The sequence below is a fragment of the Pan paniscus genome, chromosome 20 (genome assembly GCF_029289425.2).
Source record: "Pan paniscus chromosome 20, NHGRI_mPanPan1-v2.0_pri, whole genome shotgun sequence".
NCBI classification, from domain to species: Eukaryota; Metazoa; Chordata; class Mammalia; order Primates; family Hominidae; genus Pan; species Pan paniscus.
In genome coordinates, this window is record NC_073269.2 from 15,341,302 (window position 1) to 15,360,461 (window position 19,160).

The following is a 19,160-nucleotide window of genomic DNA, read 5'->3' on the forward strand; positions in this document are numbered from 1 at the left end:
ACGCAGGTCCGCCCAATTCCTGTGCATCTTTGTATAAGTGTCTTGCCCTCTCTGAGCCTTAATTTTCCAGTCTGTAGAGTGGGGCTGTTGTTGGCACTGCCATGTGGGGGTCACTTTGAGGGTTCTGTGAGCTTGGAGATGTGTGTAAAGGACTTAACATAATCAGTAGATCTCCATTCAGGGACCTGGACTAAGGAGGGGGGACCTGGGTGGATCCCATTTCTCCAGGGTGAGTAGAAAAAAACAGGAACCTTAACCACATCCCCACGTAGACTCGGGTTTCTGTTTCACTGTGGGCCTGTGCACCCTTCAGTGTCTGTGCTGAGGTCCAAAGCTGGGACTGATGGGTGGGCTATAGCTGGCATCAGTGCCAGGGTCCTCCCCCATTCCCAGGGAAAAGGAGGAAGGTGTCTGATGGCAACCTCAATGCTTATAACAGGCATTTCTTCAAAAAGGGGGTTTTCACCAGGGCACATACAGGATTCAGTGCTCCCCACACTGGAGTTCATCCAGCTACTGCAAAAGGAGTCCGGCGAGCTCCCCGATTTGGGTCAAAGGAATCCCCAGAGAGAGGGCACTGCCCACCCCCAACCGGAGATGTCATCCAAACCTCCCCTCCAGACCTGAAGATGTATGAGACGGCTGAGTCACGGCACAGCCACGATCTGTCAAGAGGCAGATGGAGAGGGAGGAAGAGGAGGACTTTGGTGGTGGGGGTGGGGAGCTGTCTGAACTGGGGACGGGGCCAACATACGGACCCTGCGTCCCCCTTCCCTGGGCCCTAAAACTTCCCCATCGAGGTGGGGGCACAGTGTGGCCCCAGGAGCAGGTGGAGGCAGCCGAGCTGGGGTCTCCGTCTGGTCGCTGGTCTCTGTCTCCACTTGGGTCCTCGCCTTCCCCTTGTCCCTGGCGCTCCCAAGTCCCTGGATGTGGGTTGGGAGCGGGTCTCCCCGCGCGCCCTCTGCCGGACGACGAGGAAGGCACAGCCTGGGTGTGCGCTCCGAGCGCGGACCTGCTCCAGGGACGCCGCCAGTCCCGGAGCAAAGCAAAGTCGCCGCCACCGTCGCGGCGCCCAGTATTATTATTTTATGCTTATTGAGCGTCCTGGAGAGCGGGCGCCAGGCCGGCTGACCGCAGGCTGCGTGTGGGGTCCTCGCCCTCCCGGGCTTGGGACCAGGCCGCTTTCCCCATGCGCCAGCCCCTGCCACACGATGCGGGGACTGTCGTCTGGAGGACAGGGAGGAACCTGGCCGAAAAGTTGCAGCCGTGGAGTTCCCGTCCCGCCTCTGCGCGCTTGCCCGGCAGGCCGGTGAACCCCAGCATTCTTGGCTCTGCGCTTCCTGCCCGGGAAACAGAGACCATGGGACTTGCCCAAGGTCACACAGCGAGGAAGGTGAGAATAGGAGTTAAAAACCAGATCTCGGCCAGGCGCGGTGGCTCTGTAATCTGAGCACTTTGGGAGACCGAGGTGGGCGGATCACGAATGAGGTCAGGAGTTCAAGATCATCCTGGCTAACATGGTGAAACCCTGTTTCTACTAAAAATAAAAAAATTAGCCGGGTATGGTGGCACACGTCTGTAATCCTAGCTACTCGGGAGGCTGAGGCAGGAGAATCGCTTGAACCCGGGAGGCAGAGGTTGCAGTGAGTCGAGATGGCACCACTGCACTCCAGCCTGGCAGCAGAGCGAGACCCTGTCTCAAAAAAAAAACAAAAAACAAAAAACAGATCTGCTCCACTGCAGACCTCTGGGTAACATTCACATGGCAGCCCTGCCCACTGACTCGCTGTGTGGCTTGGGGTCAGTGTTTGTGCCTCTCGGAGCCTCAGTTTCCTCATCAGTCAAACGGGGCTGAAAAATAAGAACTGTCCACCCCCAGGGCTGTGGTGAGGCTGATATGTTTGACGTAGGTGCTGGGCAGCCAGGAGCTGGTGTTCTGAGAAAGTACTTCCTCAAATGACATCAGCAGAGAGAAAGGGGGCGTCCCCCAAACCGCAAACCCGGCTGGTGGGGAGGGTGCCCCATATTTCATTGGTAACAGATTGACTGCAGGCTCTTATGACTTTAGGAAAACTGGGGCTTTGGACCTGGGAGAGCCACAGTCTGGCAGGGTGAGAACAGAATTGTGAGGGCATCTGAGCCCACTCTTTTCATTGTGGAGTATGAAAGAGTTCAAATCTGGCTGGGCGCGGTGGCTCATGCCTGTAATCCCAGCACTTTGGGAGGCTGAGGCGGGTGGATTATTTGAGGTCAGGAGATTGAGACCAGTCTGGCCAACATGGTGAAACCCCGTCTCTACTAAAAATACAAAAATTAGCCGGGTGGTAGTGGTGCATGCCTGTAATCCCAGCTACTGGTGAGGCTGAGGCAGGAGAATTGGTTGAGCCTGGAAGGCGGAGGTTGCGGTGAGCCGAGATTGGGCCACTGCACTCCAGTCTGGGCGAGAGACTGAGACCCTGTCAAAAAAAAAAAAAAAAAAAAGGAAGGAGGGAAGGAAGGAAAGAAAAGAGTTCAAATCCGCTTTTGGCCAGGCGAGGTGGCTCACACCCAGCACTTTGGGAGGCTGACGTGGGAGGATTGCCTGAGGCTAGGAGTTTGAGACCAGCCTGGGCAGCATAGTGAGACCCTATCTCTACAAAAAGAAAAAAATAAAAGAAGTAAATCCAGCTTTTGTCCTGGACTCGCTGTGTGACCTTCACCTGTCAGAGCCTCAGTCTCCTTATTTCTAGCAGATTCGTTCATTCCACAAACACTGAGCGCCTTCAGAACTGTGGCTGAGAATGCTGTAGACCAAGTTTGTCCAACCCGTGGCCCAGGATGGCATTGAATTCGGCCCAACACAAATTTGTAAACTTTCTTAAAACAATGAGATTCTTTTTTTTTTTCTTCTCATTAGCTATTGTTAGTGTTAGTGTATTTTATGTGTGGCCCAAGACAATTCTTCGTCTTTCAGTGTGGCCCAGGGATGCCAAAAGATTGCACACCCTTGCCATAGACACATTCCCTGCTGCCCTGAAATTGTCAGACTAGAGGGTGAAGCAGAAATAGCAAGTAAAGGGCCGGGTGCGGTGGCTGAGGCCTGTAATCCCAGCACTTTGGGAGGCCAAGGCAGGTGGATCACTTGAGGCCAGGAGTTCGAGACCAGCCTGGCCAAAACCTGGCAAAACCCTGTCTCTACTAAAAATACAAAAATTAGCTGGGCGCGCGCCTGCAATCCCAGCTACTTGGGAGGCTGAGGTGGGAGGAGGATTGCATGAACCCAGGAGGCGGAGGTTGCAGTGAGCCGAGATTGCGCCACTTCACTCCAGCCTGGGTGACAAAGCCAGACTCCGTCTCAAAAAAAAAAAAAAGAAATAGCAAGTAAAGCTGTATGATAATTCAAGATGGTCACACATAGGATATGAAAAAAAGAGGGATCCTGAGGTCAGGGAAGGCCTCTCTGAGGAGGTGACATTTGAACAAAGACCCAAATAAAATGAGGGAGGTAAGGGCCGGGCGCAGTTGGCTCACACCTGTAATCCCAGCACTTTGGGAGGCCGAGGCAGGTGGATCACGAGGTCACGAGTTCAAGACCAGTCTGGCCAGGATGTTGAAACTCCATCTCTACTAAAAATACAAAAATTAGCTGGGTGCAGTGGCAAGTGCCTGTAATCCCAGCTACTCAGGAGGCTGAGGCAGGAGAACTGCTTGAACCCAGGAAGTGGAGGTTGCAGTGAGCCAAGACCATGCCAGTGCACTTCAGTCTGGGTGACAGAGCAAGACTCCATCTAACAAAAAACAAAAGAGGGAGGTTGCTACATGGGTGTCTGATGGAAGAGGGTGCCAACCAGAGGGAAGAGCCAGTGCAGAGGTCCTGTGGTGGGAGTGTGTCTGATACATTGGAGGCAAGTGTGTCTGAGGCAGAGTGAGCGAGGAGGCAGTGGAAAAAAAGGAGGGAGCGAGGTGACAGGCAGCTCATGTAAGGGCTCATAGACCATTAGGCCATGATCAAGGTTGGCTTTAGGCCTCAGTTTACATCTGGCTTCCTAGGACGGGACAAGCATCATTGGGCTGGAAGGAAACTTATCCATAAAGGGCTTGTGTAGCCTCATGGCTAAAATTCCTGTCTCTGAAGCCAGACAGCTGGGTCCATAATCCAGCTCTGATCTTTCTAGATTGGGAGACCCTGGCCAAGTCACTCCTCTCTGGGCCTTGGCTTCCCCGTCTCTGAAATGGGCCTAGTAAAAACCGTATTCCCAAGGGCTGATCTGACGAACTGGCAAAACAATTCAGGGAAGCTAAGGGCGTTGAAACCTTAACTGGTCGGTGAACAAAAATGCATTTCTGGGACAGGTATAGTGGCTCATGCCCAACACACTTTGGGAGGCTGAGAGGGAGGCGGATCACTTGAGCCTGGGAGGTGGAGGTTGCAGTGAGCCAATATCATGTCACTTGCACTGCAGTCTGGGTGACCGAGTGAGACCCTGTCAAAAAAAAAAAAAAAAGAATATCACCTGGTAGGTGTCTGGTGGGTATTTTGTGAGGATTAAATGAGATCATAAGACCAAGTGTGGTGGCTCACGCCTGTAATCCCAGCACTTTGGGAGGCCAAGGCAGGCAGATCACTTGAGTCCAGGAGCTCAAGACCAGCCTGGGCAACATAGGAAAACCCCATCTCTAGAAAAAGTACAAAAAATTAGTCGGGCATGGTGGCGCACATGCTACTCAGCTACTTAGCTGCTCAGGAAGCTGAGGTTGAAGGATCACTTGACCGCAGGAAGTTGAGACTGCAGTGAGCTATGATCGTGCCACTGTACTCCAGCCTCGATGACAGAGTGAGATCCTGTCTCAAAAGAGAGAGAGAGAGAGAGAGATCATAGCTAGAGGCACTGGATGCACAGGAAGCTTTCTAAAGGGTTAGTTGCTATCATCACCATCATCGTCATTATCATCATCATCTATACCCTCTGGCTAGTATAGTGATTTGCATATTATAAGCCTTCAGTAAATATTTGTCAAATACTGATAATAACTGTAGCTCATATTGAGTGCTTACTAGGTTCAGACACTTTTCTGAGCTTTTTATGTGTCCATCCATGGGGTGAGTGGTAGTATTATACCCATTTTACAACTGGGAAAACTGAGGCTCAATGAAATGAAGTGACTAGCCCGAGATCAAATGGCTAAGAAGTGCCAGAGGCCACACGCAAGCCCAGGCTTCCTCACTCTGGGCCCCATGGCATCAGAGCCAACACTAGAGAAGGAAGGGTATTTCACAGAGGTGGACTCGAAAATAGAGATTCACTGTTGGGCGCGGTGGCTCACACGGGTGGATCACTTGAGGCCAGGAATTCGAGACCAACCTGGCCAACATGGTGAAACCCCATTTCTACTAAAAATACAAGAAAAATTCGCCAGGTATTGTGGCACATGCCTGTAATCCCAGCTACTTGGGAGGCTGAGGCACGAGAATCCTTTGAGCCTAGCAAGCAGAGGTTGCAGTGAGCCAAGATCGTGCCACTGCACTCCAGTCTGGGTGACAGTGCGAGACTGTTGAAAAAGAAAGAAAGAAAGAGAGAAAGGGGGAAAGGGAGGAAGGAGAAAGGAAAGGAAAGGAAAGGAAGGAAGGAAGAAATGGAAGGAAGGAAGGAAAATAAGGAAAGGAAGGAGAAAAGGAAAAGAAAGAGAGAGAGGGACGGAGGGGAAAGGAAAGGAAAGGAAAGAAGGAAGGAAGAAAGAAAGAAAGAGAAAGAAAGAGAGGAAGGAAAGAAAGAAAAGAAAAGAAAATAGAGATTCACCCTCTTTTCTCTTTTTTTTTTGTGAGACAGGGTCTCACTGTCTCAAGATGGTGCAGTGGCACCTTCATAACTCACTGCAACCTCAACCTCTTGGCTCAGGTAATCTTCCCACCTCAGCCTCCAAAGTAGCTGGGACCACAGGCTCATCCCACTATGCCCTGCTAATTTTTGTCATCTTTTGTAGAGATGGGATCTCGCCATGTCACCCGGGCTGGTCTCGAACTCCTGGGCTCAAGTGATCCGCCCACCTTCACCTCCCAAAGTGCTGGGATTACAGGCATGAGCCACCACACCTGCCTTCTAGGGGTGTCTTAAGAGTTGTAAGACACATCTCAGAAGCTGTGGGTGGCATTCTAGGTTGTCCCCAAGGACTGTGGGGTGCATCTTGGGATTCTGTTCTAGGGTGTGAGACTGTCTTAGTAGCTGGAGAGGAATCTAGTTGTGTCCCTGGGGTCTATTGGGGCACCCCAGATTTTGCTGGCATCTCCATGGTTACTAGGGCATCCCCTGAGTCTGAAGGCATTCCCGAGGTTGTCTTGGGGTCTCAGCACTTGTGGGGGCATCTCAGAGATGCTGTAGAACCATTCAGGGATTAAGGGACATCTGAGGGACTGTGGAGGTGTTCCTGGGGTCTGTGGAGAACTCTAGGATTTGGTGGGAACCTATATTCGGTCTATGAAAATGGCTCTGTGGGTGTGGGGGATTCTGGGGGTACTGAGGGAGGGTCTATGCATGATGGGATGATGAGAGTTGGGGATGATGGGGAGCTCTGGAGGAATTTTGGGACATCTGAGGAACTGTGGTGGGGGTTCTGGGATCTGAAGGGTTTTCCCTGGGCTCTCAGAGCACCACTGGCAGGGAGTTTGTGGGAGTGCCCCCAGAGATTTGGGGGCATCCCTGGCATTTGTGGGTGCACCCTGGGATTCTCAGGGCACTCCTGGGGCTTGTGGCATGTCTCAGAAACAGTGAGAATACTGCTAGGATTATGGGGGCATCTGGAGAGCTATGAGAGTGCCCTAGGGTTTATGAGGGTGTCTCAGAACACCTCTAAGTTGTGCTGAGAAGCCCTGGGATTTGGGGGGGTACCCCTGGACTTCTTGTGTGGGGTTGTCTCAGGGACAATGAGGGTGCTCCTTGGGATTCTGAGAGACTGTGGGGTGGCTCCTGGGGCTTGTGGGGCCTGTCAACACCACGGGGAGTTTGCAGGAGTGTCCCCACAGATTTGGGGGTGTCCCTGGTGTTTGTGGGGACGCATACGGCGATTGTGAGGACATTAGAGCCAACGCGGGCGGCTTTGGGGTCTGCGGGAGAGTCCCCACCAGAGCCGTGCGGGCGCCCCAGACCCGCCCCGCCCTGGGGGCGGCTCCAGCGCGAAGCCGGAAGGGCCGAGGCGACAGGGCGGGGTGGGGCCCGCGGGCCCGGGGCTGGGCAGGCGGCCTGCGTGGGCCTCGCGGGGTGGGCGGCGCAGCTCCCCAGCGCCCGCCGAGGCGGGGCCGCCCCGCCGCCATGGCGCGGCCGCGCGGCCTAGGCCGCATCCCGGAGCTGCAACTGGTGGCCTTCCCGGTGGCGGTGGCGGCTGAGGACGAGGCGTTCCTGCCCGAGCCCCTGGCCCCGCGCGCGCCCCGCCGCCCGCGTTCGCCGCCCTCCTCGCCCGTTTTCTTCGCCAGCCCGTCCCCAACTTTCCGCAGACGCCTTCGGCTTCTCCGCAGCTGCCAGGATTTGGGCCGCCAGGCTTGGGCTGGGGCTGGGTAAGTGCAGCGCTGGTGGCCGTGGGTTCAAGTCGCCCCTGGCCACCTGGCGCACTCCAGGGTCTAGGGTTCGTGGCTCACTCTCTCCAGCCTCACTTTCCTCTTCTGTCACATAGCAGCGATCAAAATCATCCCTGCCCGCCAGGGTTGCCCTGGAGACCTCTGATAGGGCATGCAGTAGACGTTTAATAAATGTTGCATCCTTCCCACTTCCTGTGCAAACCTGAAGCTGCGGTCACGCTTTGGAGGAGTGAGGGCGACCTGCCATCCAGGTCATGTGTTCATCCTGGGGTATGTGTTCAGTTCTGTCAGCCTCAGTCTACTGGCCTGTGAAATGGGGCCAGTCATGCCCTCTGGGGGTGGCCTTGCGGTGAGGCTTGGTGTCACTCCTAGTACCGGGCCACGGAGGGCAAATGGAAGTTCCCTTTCTGGCCAGACGGGGTGGGCTGCGGGGGCTTGAAGTCTGGGAGTGACAGGCCCCGAGGCCACATCCAGTCTGGCTTTCTAATGTCCTTATATCCTGGAGGCAGAAGTTGGCAGCCCGGAGTTGGGCACTGGCTGGCCCTGGGGGCTTCTCCGGGTCCTCAGCCTCCCCCTCTAACACCTACTTTCCACGTGCAATTGAGGCACAGACTGAAGGAGGGCACGGCGGGGCAGGACCGGGCCCAGCGACTGGCCCCAGGAACGAAATGGGGCGGGGACAGAAGAGGAAGAGGGGCCGGGGCCTTTGGGAGCCCCGCGTGGGGTCCGCAGGGTGTGTGTAGGGAAATCGTTGCTTCTCTCTGGGTCTCTCTCTCTGCGTCCTGCGTCTCTGTCTCCACTTCTGTCTCTTCTGTCTCTGTTTTGTCTCTCCTTCCCACCGCTGAGCTGCACCTTCCCCTCCCCTGGGTTTATGTCACCCGGCCCCACACTCGAGTCCCGTTTCCCCGGGGGCGCACGGCGATCAGAGACCTCGAGCGGGCCCAGCTCGACGTCAGGGCGGGGAGGGGGGAAAGGCGGGGCCGGAGGCGGTGGCAGGAGGGCGGGCCCGGAGCCGGGAAACCGGAGCCCCGGGGCACCCCAGAGGCCTAGGAGGGAGGAGACGGGGCGGGGCGGGGGGGGAGTGTGCGTCCGATTCCGCAGGACCCCTGCAGGGGGAGGCAGACAGAGCACCCGTGCGCTCCCCTCCCCCGTGCAGACCCAGGAACGCTGGACCGCCCGGGGCTGTCCCTGGGGGGGTCACCAGAGGCGTGGAGGCGGTGCCGGCAGTGGAGGCCGCAGACACCTTGGGCCTGGCCAGCAGCGCGCGCCACACCGCCCTGCCGCTGTCCCCATGCGCGCCCCGACGACGGCGCTTGGCTCCCATGCGCTCCGGTGCAGCGCCCCGGGCCCGGCCCCGGCCCCCTGCCCTGGCACTGCCCCCCACGGGCCCCGAGTCCCTGACCCACTTCCCCTTCAGCGATGAGGACACCCGTCGGCACCCTCCGGGCAGATCTGTCAGGTGGGTGGCCCGTGGCCAGTCAGTCCTCTCTTTTAATACTGAAGGGCACTGGCTGTGCTGGGGGGGTGGGGGTGCTGAGTCTACTTGGGTGAGTCCCCTAAGTGGCTTCCAGGATCTGGCTGGGGCCCCACCCCCTTTCCTGGCTCTAAAGGCCTGGGGTGCTACTGAGGGCTTCTTGAAGGTGGCAGCCCTCAAAGTGGGTGCTGGGTCCATTCCTGCCTATCCAAGGTAGGACCCGTCACCCTCTTTGTGTCCTTAAACCTGGGCTTCTGGCATTCACTTTGGCTGCAAATATGGGTGTCCAGCGTCACCTGGGCTCCACTCCCAGGCCACTGGCCTAGAACCAGATCCCTAAGTCCCTGCCTGGCTCAGTGTCTCCAGCCTTACCTTCCCCACCCCCTCTCATGCTGGAGCTGCCAGGCTGAAAACCAAGCTGGGTTGGGGGTGGGGAGGGGAGATTCTGGGTCTCATGGAGGGTGTTTAGAATAGGCTGGACTGAGCTGGGGCTGTGAGTGGCCTTTAAGTTCTCAGAATTCTCAGGGGTTTCTAGCCTTGTTCTTGCTTTCCTGCTCCATGGTCTCTAACACAGACACACACACAGGGCCGCACACAGGGCAATCCGGGTCACCTGGTGTTTACCGTACTAGGTGTGGGTCTCCTGGCTGCACCAAGAGGACCCTGCAGTTGACTCATGGCCACACACAGGTGACACACAGACCACAGCAACCCTGGCCCATCCCTCGCACATCCTCGTCTACACTGCGTTCCTCCACAGTGGGGGACATTGTATTTTGGTGAGACACATTCTCACCAAAATACACACCCAGGGCCCACACATGTTCCTGCATGCTGTACTCCCACCTGCACCAGATACACACAGGAACGCACCCCATGCCCACACAGGGGTCAGGGACTGTCACAGTATCAGTGCGACACGGTCTCATAAAGTCACCCAGACTCAGAAATACACAGATAAAGACACAGAGATGCACACAGGCACCCATGAGCACCCAGCCCCTGCTCACACAGGCAGATGTGCAATGCCACAGAGATGTCTATGTGCGATGCCAGGGGGCACACAGACCTCCCTCTCCCCCAGTCTCTTACATACTCAGCCCCCCAAAGAGCTGTGTCACCTGGCACTACGCGCCTGCCTGGGAGACACACACCAGCACCCGCCTTCAACCTCCGTGTGACCTTCACAAAGCAAATGCCAGGCCTTTCCATAAAGGCTGCCTGGCACCACCTACAAGTGAGTCAGGTGGAAAAGCACGGGGAGCCGGGGGAGACACCAGGCCTGCCTGCCCTGTGCGCCCCGCGGGAAGACACTCGACGCAGCTTTGTAGCTCAGCTGCCTGGGTTCAAATCCACATTCTAGGCCGGGTGTGGTGGCTCACGCCTGTAATCCCAGCACTTTGGGAGGCTGAGGTGGGAGGATGGCTTGAGCCCAGGAGTTTGAGACCAGCCTGGGCAACATAGCAAAACCTCATCTCTACAAAATAAATAAATTTTAAAAGAAATCCATGCTCTGCTACTAATAACCATAGTATTTATCCTTTCTGTGCCTCAGTTTCTTTCTTCCTTCCTTCCTTCCTTCCTTCCTTTCTTTCTTCCTTTCCTTCTTTCTTTCTTTCTCTCTTTCTTCCTTTTTTTTTTTTTTCAGGGTCTCGCTCTGTCACCCAGGCTGGAGTGCAGTGGAGTGATCTTGGCTCAATGCAACCTCTGCCTCCCGGGTTCAAGCAATTCTTGTGCCTCAGCCTCCCAAGTAGCTGGCATTACAGGTGTACGCCACCATAGCCCAGCTAATTTTTTTGTATTTTTAGTTGAGATGGGGTTTCTCTATGGTGGCCAGGCTGATCTCAAACTCCTGGCCCCAAGTGATCCATCCACCTTGGCCTCCCAAAGTGCTGGGATTACAGACGTGAGCCACCGTGCCTGGCCTCAGTTTCTTTGTCTGGAAAATGGAGCATTAATGCATGTTACAGTAAAGCACAATGCCTAGCATGCGGCCTTCACATAAGTTTGTTTGTTTTTTCTTTCTTGAGATGGAGTCTCACTCTGTCACCCAGGCTGGAGTGCAGTGGTGCGATCTTGGCTCACTGCAATCTACGCCTCCTGGGTTCAACCAATTCTCCTGCCTCAGACTCCCAAGTAGCTAGGATTACAAGCGCCCCGCCACCACGCCTGGCTAATTTTTATATTTTTAGTAGAGACAGGTTTCCCCATGTTGGCCAGGCTGGTCTCGAACTCCTGACCTCAAGTGATCTGCCCGCCTTGGCCTCCCAAAGTGCTGGGATTACAGGCATGAGCCACTGTGCCCAGCTTTTTTTTTTTTTTTTTTTTTGAGACAGCATGTCTATCATCCAGGCTGGGGTGCAGTGGTACCATCTCTGCTCGCTGCAACCTCTGCTTCCCAGGCTCAAGCGATGCTCCAACAGGCATGAGCCACGGCGCCTGGCCATAGTTCTTGTTATTATAATCTTCACCAATGTGTTCGTTTCCCCCGCCCCCGCTCCCTAGCTTGTTTGTGTCCCGTCAGTCCCTGCAGTAGTCATCCCCCAAGGCCTAGACTCTCCCTGGGCTGCATAGCCCTCAACAAGCCCAATTTCATGCTCCCAAAAGCCCTGGTGGGAAGGCCTAGGGGCCACATGGAGGGGGAAACAGGTAGCAACTTCATCTGAAAGTGTCACCAAATGATCAGCCTGAGGCCAGATGCAGTGGTCGTGCCTATAATCCCAGCATTTTGAGAGGGCGAGACTTTGGGAAGCAGATTGCTTGAGTCTAGGAGTTCAAGACCAGCCTGGGCAACATGGTGAAACCCCATTTCTGCTTTAAAAAAAAAAAAAATTAGCTGGGTGTGGTGGTGTGCGCCTGTGGTTCCAGCTACTCAGGAGGCTGAGGTGGGAGGATCGCTTGAGCCTGGGAGGCTGAGGCTGCAGTGAACCATGATCGCCCCACTGCACTGCAGTCTGGGTGACAGAGCAAGACCCTGTATCAACACACACACACACACACACACACACACACACACACACACAAACAAACAAACAAAAAACAATGATTAGCCTGCCTAAGAGGGAGTCTTGGGCAGGTCATTTCACCTCCAATGGAGTGTCTGGGCATGTGGCTGTGATGTAAGGCTGGCAGCTACCCCTGTGTCTGGGTTGCAACCTTGGGTCCCATGGGGATGTTGCTGGAGTGGCCTCTGGCCTAACTTTGGGCCACCCTGAGCAGTCAGTGGCAAGCCAGGGAGGGGTGACTCTCCATGGCTCAGGGGTCTGATTCTGGGGCATCGCTGGCCCTGACTCTCCCCTATCCCCACCAGCTCCCAGGCAGCAGTTCTATAGCCCTGTCCCCTCCCCTCTGTCCTCCTTCAGCCTAGGGGACATCGGGTCTTGAAACAGAAACAGCAGGGCCCCAGGGAGTGTCCTCTTCCCATCCAGGCCTTTGGGCTCCTGCTGATGTGAGCTGAGTCCCTTGGGGCTGGTGGATGTGCCAGGATGTGCTAGCTGGGCACCTGCTTGGGAACAGAGTTTCACCGTCCTAAACTGCAGCTTAAATCCTAGACCGAGGAGTTGGAGGTGTGTAGCTATGTTCCTCTCGCCTTCTCTGGAGCTGAAAAAAAATCCACCTTAGGTGACAGGACACGGTTCTCAGACAATGAAGCCACCAACCCCTTGTCTCCTTATGCCATGGGAATGTTAACAGGACTTATATGTTGCCAGGTACAATAGCTCATGCCTGTAATCCCAGCACTTTGGGAGGCAGAGGCAGGTGGATCACCTGAGATCAGGAGTTCGAGACCAGCCTGACCAACATGGAGAAACCCCGTCTCTACTAAAAATACAAAATTAGCCGGGCATGGTGATATATGCCTGTAATCCCAGCTACTCGGGAGGCTGAGGCAAGAGAATCTCTTGAACCTGAGAGGCGGAGGTTGCAGTGAGCCGAGACGGCGCCACTGCACTCCAGCCTAGGCAATAAGAGCGAAACTCCGTCTCAAAACAACAACAACAAAAACCAGGACCTATATGTTAACTTATAGAGTGGGTTGGAGCCCTCTATCGGTTAATATGTATAAAGCACTTTCATAATGCCAGGCACACAGCAAGCATTCAATAAATGTCTTATTATTACTGTATGCCTGAAAGGATCTAACCTGGCACCCAGGACACAGCAGGTGCTCAACAAATGGACACTATTGGCTGGGTGCAGTGGCTCACGCCTGTAATCCCAGCACATTGGGAGGCTGAGGCGGGTGGATCACCTGAGGTCAGGAGTTCGAGACTGGCCTGGCCAACATGGTGAAACCCGTCTCTACTAAAAATACAAAAATTAGCCAGGTGTAGTGGCGCGCACCTGTAGTCCCAGCTACTCGAGAGACTGAGTCAGGAGAATTGCTTGAGCCCGGCAGCAGAGGTTGCAGTGAGCTGAGATCACATCACTACACTCCAGCCTGGGTGACAGAGTGAGACTCCATCTCAAAAATAAATAAATAAATAAATAAATAAATAAATAAATAAATGGACATTATCATCAAAGGTCCAAGCTGATGATCTATGATTCTCCCACCTTAAGAACCTTAAGAGTGGCTTTTTTTGTTTGTTTGTTTTTTGAGACTATCCCCTAGGCTGGAGTGCAGTGGCTCGATCTTGGCTCACTGCAATCTCCACCTCCCAGGATCAAGTGATTCTCCTGCGTCAGCCTCCTGAGTAGCTGAGATCACAGGCGCACACCAGCACGCCAAGCTAACTTTTGTATTTTTAGTAGAGACAGGGTTTCACCATGTTGGTCAGGCTGGTCTCGAACTCCTGATCTCATGATCTGCCCGCCTTGTCCCCCCAAAGTGTTGGGATTACAGGCGTAAGCCACCGTGCCCGGCCTTTTTTTTTTGAGATAGGGTCTCACTGTATCACCCAGGCTGGAGTGCAGTGGCATGATCACAGCTCACTGCAGCCTCCAAATCCTGGTCTCAAGCAATCATCTTGCATCAGCCTCTTGAGTAGCTGGGACTATACACATGCACCACTGTGCTCAGCTAACTTAAATTTTTTGTAGAGACAGGGTCTTGCTATGTTGCCCAGGCTGGTCTCAAACTCCTGGACTTAAGTGATCCTCCCACCTCAGCTTCTCAAAGTGCTGTGATTATAGGAATAAGCCATTCTGCTTGGCCCATTTTATCCATTTTCGAGTGTATAGTTCAGTGGCATTAAGTACATTCACATTGTTGTGCAACCATCACCACCATCCATCTCCAGGACTGTTTTTTTGTTTTGTTTTGTTTTGTTTTGTTTTGTTTTTTTGAGACAGGGTCTCACTCTATCACCCAGGCTGGAGTGCAGTGGCATCATCACTGCTTACTGCAGTCTATACCTCCAGGGCTCAGGTGATCCTCCCACCTCAGCCTCCTGAGTAGCTGGGACCACAGGCACACACCATCATCATGCCTTGCTAATTTTTTTCATTTTTTGTAGAGATAGGGCCTTGCCATGTTTCCCAGGCTGGTGTTGAACTCCTGGGCTCAAGTGATCCTCCCGCGTGGGCCTCCCAAAGTGCTGGGATTACAGATGTGAGCCACTTCACCCAGCCTCCAAGACTTTTTTTTTTTTTGAAATGGAGTCTCGCTCTGTCGCCAGGCTGGAGTGCAGTGGCGCAATCTCAGCTCACTGCAACCTTCGCCTCCTGGGTTCAAGCGATTCTCGTGCCTCAGCCTCCTGAGTAGCTGGGATTACAGGCACGCACCACCACACCCAGCTAATTTTTGTATTTTTATTAGAGATGGAGTTTCATCATGTTGGCCGGGATGGTCTTGCTCTCCTGACCTTGTGATCCGCCCGCCTCCGCCTGCCAAAGTGCTAGGATTACAGGCGTGAGCCACCACACCTGGCCAGGACTTTTTAATGTTCTCAGACTGAAACTTTAAGCACAAACACACCATTTCCCTATCTCCCCCAGCCCCTGGCGCCCACTCTTCTACTTTCTGTCTCTGAGTTTGAGTACTCCAGGGACCTCATATAAGTGGAATTTCCTGTGCACTATTTGTCTTTTTCTGACTGGCTTATTTTACTGAGCATAATGTTTTTTTGTTTGTTTTTTGTTTGTTTGTTTGTTTGTTTTTGAGACGGAGTTTCACTCTTATTGCCCAAGCTGGAATGCAATGTCCCAATCTCGGCTCACTGCAACCTCCACCTCCCGGGTTCAAGAGATTCTCCTGCCTCATCCTCCCGAGTAGCTGGGATTACAGGCAAGCGCCACCACGCCCGGCTGATTTTGTATTTTTAGTAGAGACAGGGTTTCTCCATGTTGGTCAGGCTGGTCTCGAACTCCCAACCTCAGGTGATCCGCCCACCTCATCCTACCGAAGTGCTGGGTCACTGAGCATAATGTTTTCAGGGTTCATCCATGTTGTAGCCTGTGTCAGAATTCCTTTCCTTTTTAAGGCTGAATTCTATTCCATTCAATGGATATAACACATTTTGTTGATCCATTCATCTGTTGATGGACACGTCAGTCACTTCTACCTTTTGGCCATCGTGAATTACGCTGCTGTGAACATGGGTGTACATGTATCTGTTTGAGATCCCTGCTTTCAATTCTTTTGGGGATAGACCTAGGAGTGGGATTGCTGGGTTGTGTGGTGATTCTACATGTTTGTTTGTTTTGAGGGTTTTTTGTTTGTTTGTTTGGTTGGTTTCTGACAAGTCTCGTTCTGTCGGCCAGGCTGGAGTACAGTGGTGTGATCTCGGTTCACTGCAACCTCCGTCTCCCGGGTTCAAGCAATTATCCGGCTTCAGCCTCCCGAGTAGCTGGGACTACAGGTGCCTGCCACCACGCCCACCTGATTTTTGTATTTTTAGTAGAGATTGGGTTTCACCGTGTTGGCCAGGCTGGTCTCGAACTCCGGACCTCAGGTAATCTGCCCGCCTCGGCCTCCCAAAATGCTGGGATTACAGGTGTGAGCCACCGCACCTGGCCTACAAACATTTTTGATTGGGGTTACGGTGGTTCTCTCAACAGCAGGTAGGAATGGATTGTTTGTGAGTGGCGAGGAATCGGAGCAGCAGAGAGACCTGGTTGGAATGGAGAGTGCAGCAGGTGAGAGAGGAGGTGTTATGACCTCAGGGATGCGAAGAGTCTAGGCCTTCAATAAGGTCTGTCTCTGGAACTCAAATCTGAGGCCCAGGAGGCAGGTCAGAGGCTGAGAGACAGGGTGGATGGAGGTAGGAGTGCCTCCTGGCTCCACAGTCCCTTCTCTTGGAGTGAAGAGACCAGCTGTCTGGAGGGGAGAGCAACTGGGAAACAGGACACGGGTAAAGGCCAGTTACAAGTGGCATCCTGGAGAGAAGGTGGCTCAGGACACAGCTGTCCCCAAAATACCCTCCTTGGCATTGCATGCAGGGGATGGAGGTCTTCAAAAGTAAAAGGCCCTTCAGGAACCATCCTAATAGGCATGAGGCATGACATGGTATCTCCTTTTTTTTTTTTTTTTTTTTGAGACGGAGTCTTGCTTTGTCACCCAGGCTGGAGTGCAGTGGCGTGATCTTGGTTCACTGCAGCCTCTGCCACCCGGGTTCAAGCAATTCTCCTGCCTCAGCCTCCCAAGTACCTGGGATTATAGGCACCCACCACCACACCCAGCTAATTTTTGTATTTCTAGTAGAGACAGGGTTTCGGTATGTTGGCCAGGCTGGTCTCAAACTCCTGACCTCAAGTGATCCACCCACCTTGCCTCCCAAAGCACTGGGATTACAGGCATGAGCCACCTCACCAGACCTGTATCTCTTTCTTTTGATTTGCGTTTCCCTGATGAGTGATGTTAAGGATTTTTTTTCATATGTTTATTGGCTGTTTTAATATCTTTTCTGCAGATATGCCTATTCAAGTCATTTGTCTATTAAGTCAAATTATTTACAATTTATTATTTATTATTTTGAGACAGGGTCTCACTCTGTTGCCCAGGCTGGTGTGCAGTGGCACGATGTCAGCTCACTGCAATCTCTGCCTCCCGGGTTTAAGTGATTCTCCCACCTCAGCCTCTCTAGTAGCTGGGATTACAGGTGAGAGCCGCCATGCCTGGCTAATTATTTTATTTATTTATGTATTTTTTGAGACAGAGTCTCGCTCTGTCATCCAGGCTGAAGTGCAATGTCGCGATCTCAGCTCACTGCAAGCTCCACCTTCCAGGTTCAAGCAGTTCTCCTGTTGTAGCCTCCCAAGTAGCCGGGATTACAGGCACATGGCACCACGCCCGGCTAATTTTTGTATGTTTAGTAGAGACAGGGTTTTCACCGTGTTAGCCAGGATGGGCTCGATCTCCTGACCTCGTGATCCACCCACCTCAGCCTCCCAAAGTGCTGGGATTACAGGCGTGAGCCACCATGCCCAGCCAATTTTTTTTTTTTTTTTTTTTTTTTGGTTGAGACGGGGTTTCACCATGCTGCCCTGGCTGGTTTCAAACTCCCAGACTCAAGTGATCCGCTCACCTCGGCCTCCCACAGTGCTGGGATTACTGGTCTGAACCACCAGGCCTGGCCTATTTATTTCTGAAACAAAGTCTCCCGCTGTCGTCCAGGCTGGAGTGCAGTGGTGCGATCACAGCTCACTCACTACAGCCTCAAACACCCCAGGCTCAAGTGATCCTCCAGTCTTAGCCTCCCAGTAGCTGGGACTACAGGCACACACTGCCATGCCTGGCTAATTAAACAAGTTTTGTTTTTTTGTGTTTTTTGTTTGTTTGTTTCTTTGTTTTTGAGTAGCTGGGACTATAGGTGCACACCACCATGCCCGGCTAATTTTTGTATTTTTAGTAGAGACGGTTTCGCCATGTTGTCTGGGCTGGTCTTGAACTCCTTACCTCAAGTGATCTGCCCGCCTAGGCCTCCCAAAGTGCTGGGATTACAGGCGTGAGCCACCGTGCCCAGCCCTTTTTTTTTTTTAAGAGATGGGGTCTCACTATATTGCCCAGGCTGGCCACAAGCTCCTGGTCTCAAGCCATCCTTCCACCTCAGCCTCTGTTGATACACAAAAGTCTTTCCTTTTGTTGAAGTCCACTTGTTTGTTATTGTTGTTGCCCGTGCTTTGGTGTCAAATTCAAAAAATCATTGCCAGATCTAATGTCATGAAGCTGCTAAGAGTTTTATAGTTTTGGCTCTTATGTTTAGGTATTTGGTCATTTTGAGTTAATTTTTTTTTTTTTTTTTTGAGATGGAGTCTCGCTCTGTCATCCAGGCTGGAGTGCAGTAGTGTGATCTCGGCTCACTGCAACCTCCGCCTCCTGGGTTCAAGGGATTCTTCTGCCTCAGCCTCCCGAATAGCTGGGATTACAGGCACCCACCACTACGCCCGGCTAATTTTTGAATTTTTAGTAGAGACGGGGTTTCACCATGTTGGCCAGGCTGGTCTCGAACTCCCGACCTCAGGTGATCTGCCCGCCTCAGGCCTCCCAAAGTGCTGGGATTACAGGCATGAGCCACCACGCCCGGCCTTGAGTTAATTTCTGTATGTGGTCCACCTCTTCAGTTTTCCCAGCACCATCGTTTTGAAAAGACAGTTCTTTCCCCATTGCGTAGTCTCTGGGGTTAGACTAGTAGGTAGATTTCAGGCTATGCTCTGACTGGGTGCAAGTGGAGAGGGAGAGAGGATAGGAACCCCCCGCTTCCCCTTTCTAGGTCAGCCTATAGAGAGTCACCATAAGACTTTACTGGAATGGTCTCTCTACTAAGAAATAAGTTTGAAATCTCCTAGGCCTGCCAGGCACCTATAATCCCAGCACTTTGGGAGGCTGAGGTGGGTAGATCACTTGAGGCCAGGTGTTTGAAACCAGCCTGGCCAACATGGTGAAACCCTGACTCTACTAAAAATTCAAAAATTAGCCAGATGTGCTGGTGCATGCCTGTAATCCCAGCTACCCGGGAGGCTGAGGCAGGAGAATTGCTTGAACGCGGGAGGCAGAGGTTGCAGTGAACCGAGATCGCGCCACTGCACTCCAGACTGGGCGACAGAGTGAAATCCTGTCTCAAAAACAAAACAAAGCAAAACAAAAATGTATAAGAAGACACGCTTCAGGCATAGCGTTTCATGTCTGTAATCCCAGCACTGTGGGAGGCCAAAGCGGGAGGATCTCTTGAGCCCAGGAGTTACAGACTATCCTGGGCA

General features: G+C 53.2%; 1 protein-coding gene across 7 annotated transcripts in view; it reads left to right on the forward strand.

Annotated features, from left to right (window-relative positions):
• Positions 1 to 19,160, forward strand: part of PDE4A (phosphodiesterase 4A) — a 64,122-nt gene that overhangs the window by 18,303 nt on the left and 26,659 nt on the right. For 2 of the 7 annotated variants that reach the window (XM_034945924.3, XM_063599869.1), the window contains exon 1: positions 7,183 to 7,525. The exons of 4 other annotated variants lie outside the window; for them this stretch is intronic. In XM_034945924.3, the coding sequence (XP_034801815.1) occupies positions 7,284 to 7,525 (242 nt within the window). In that variant the 5' untranslated portion in view covers positions 7,183 to 7,283. Of the gene's footprint in view, positions 1 to 7,182; positions 7,526 to 17,044; positions 17,063 to 19,160 lie in introns of those variants that run through there. One more of the 7 variants, XM_063599870.1, reaches the window with a different exon arrangement.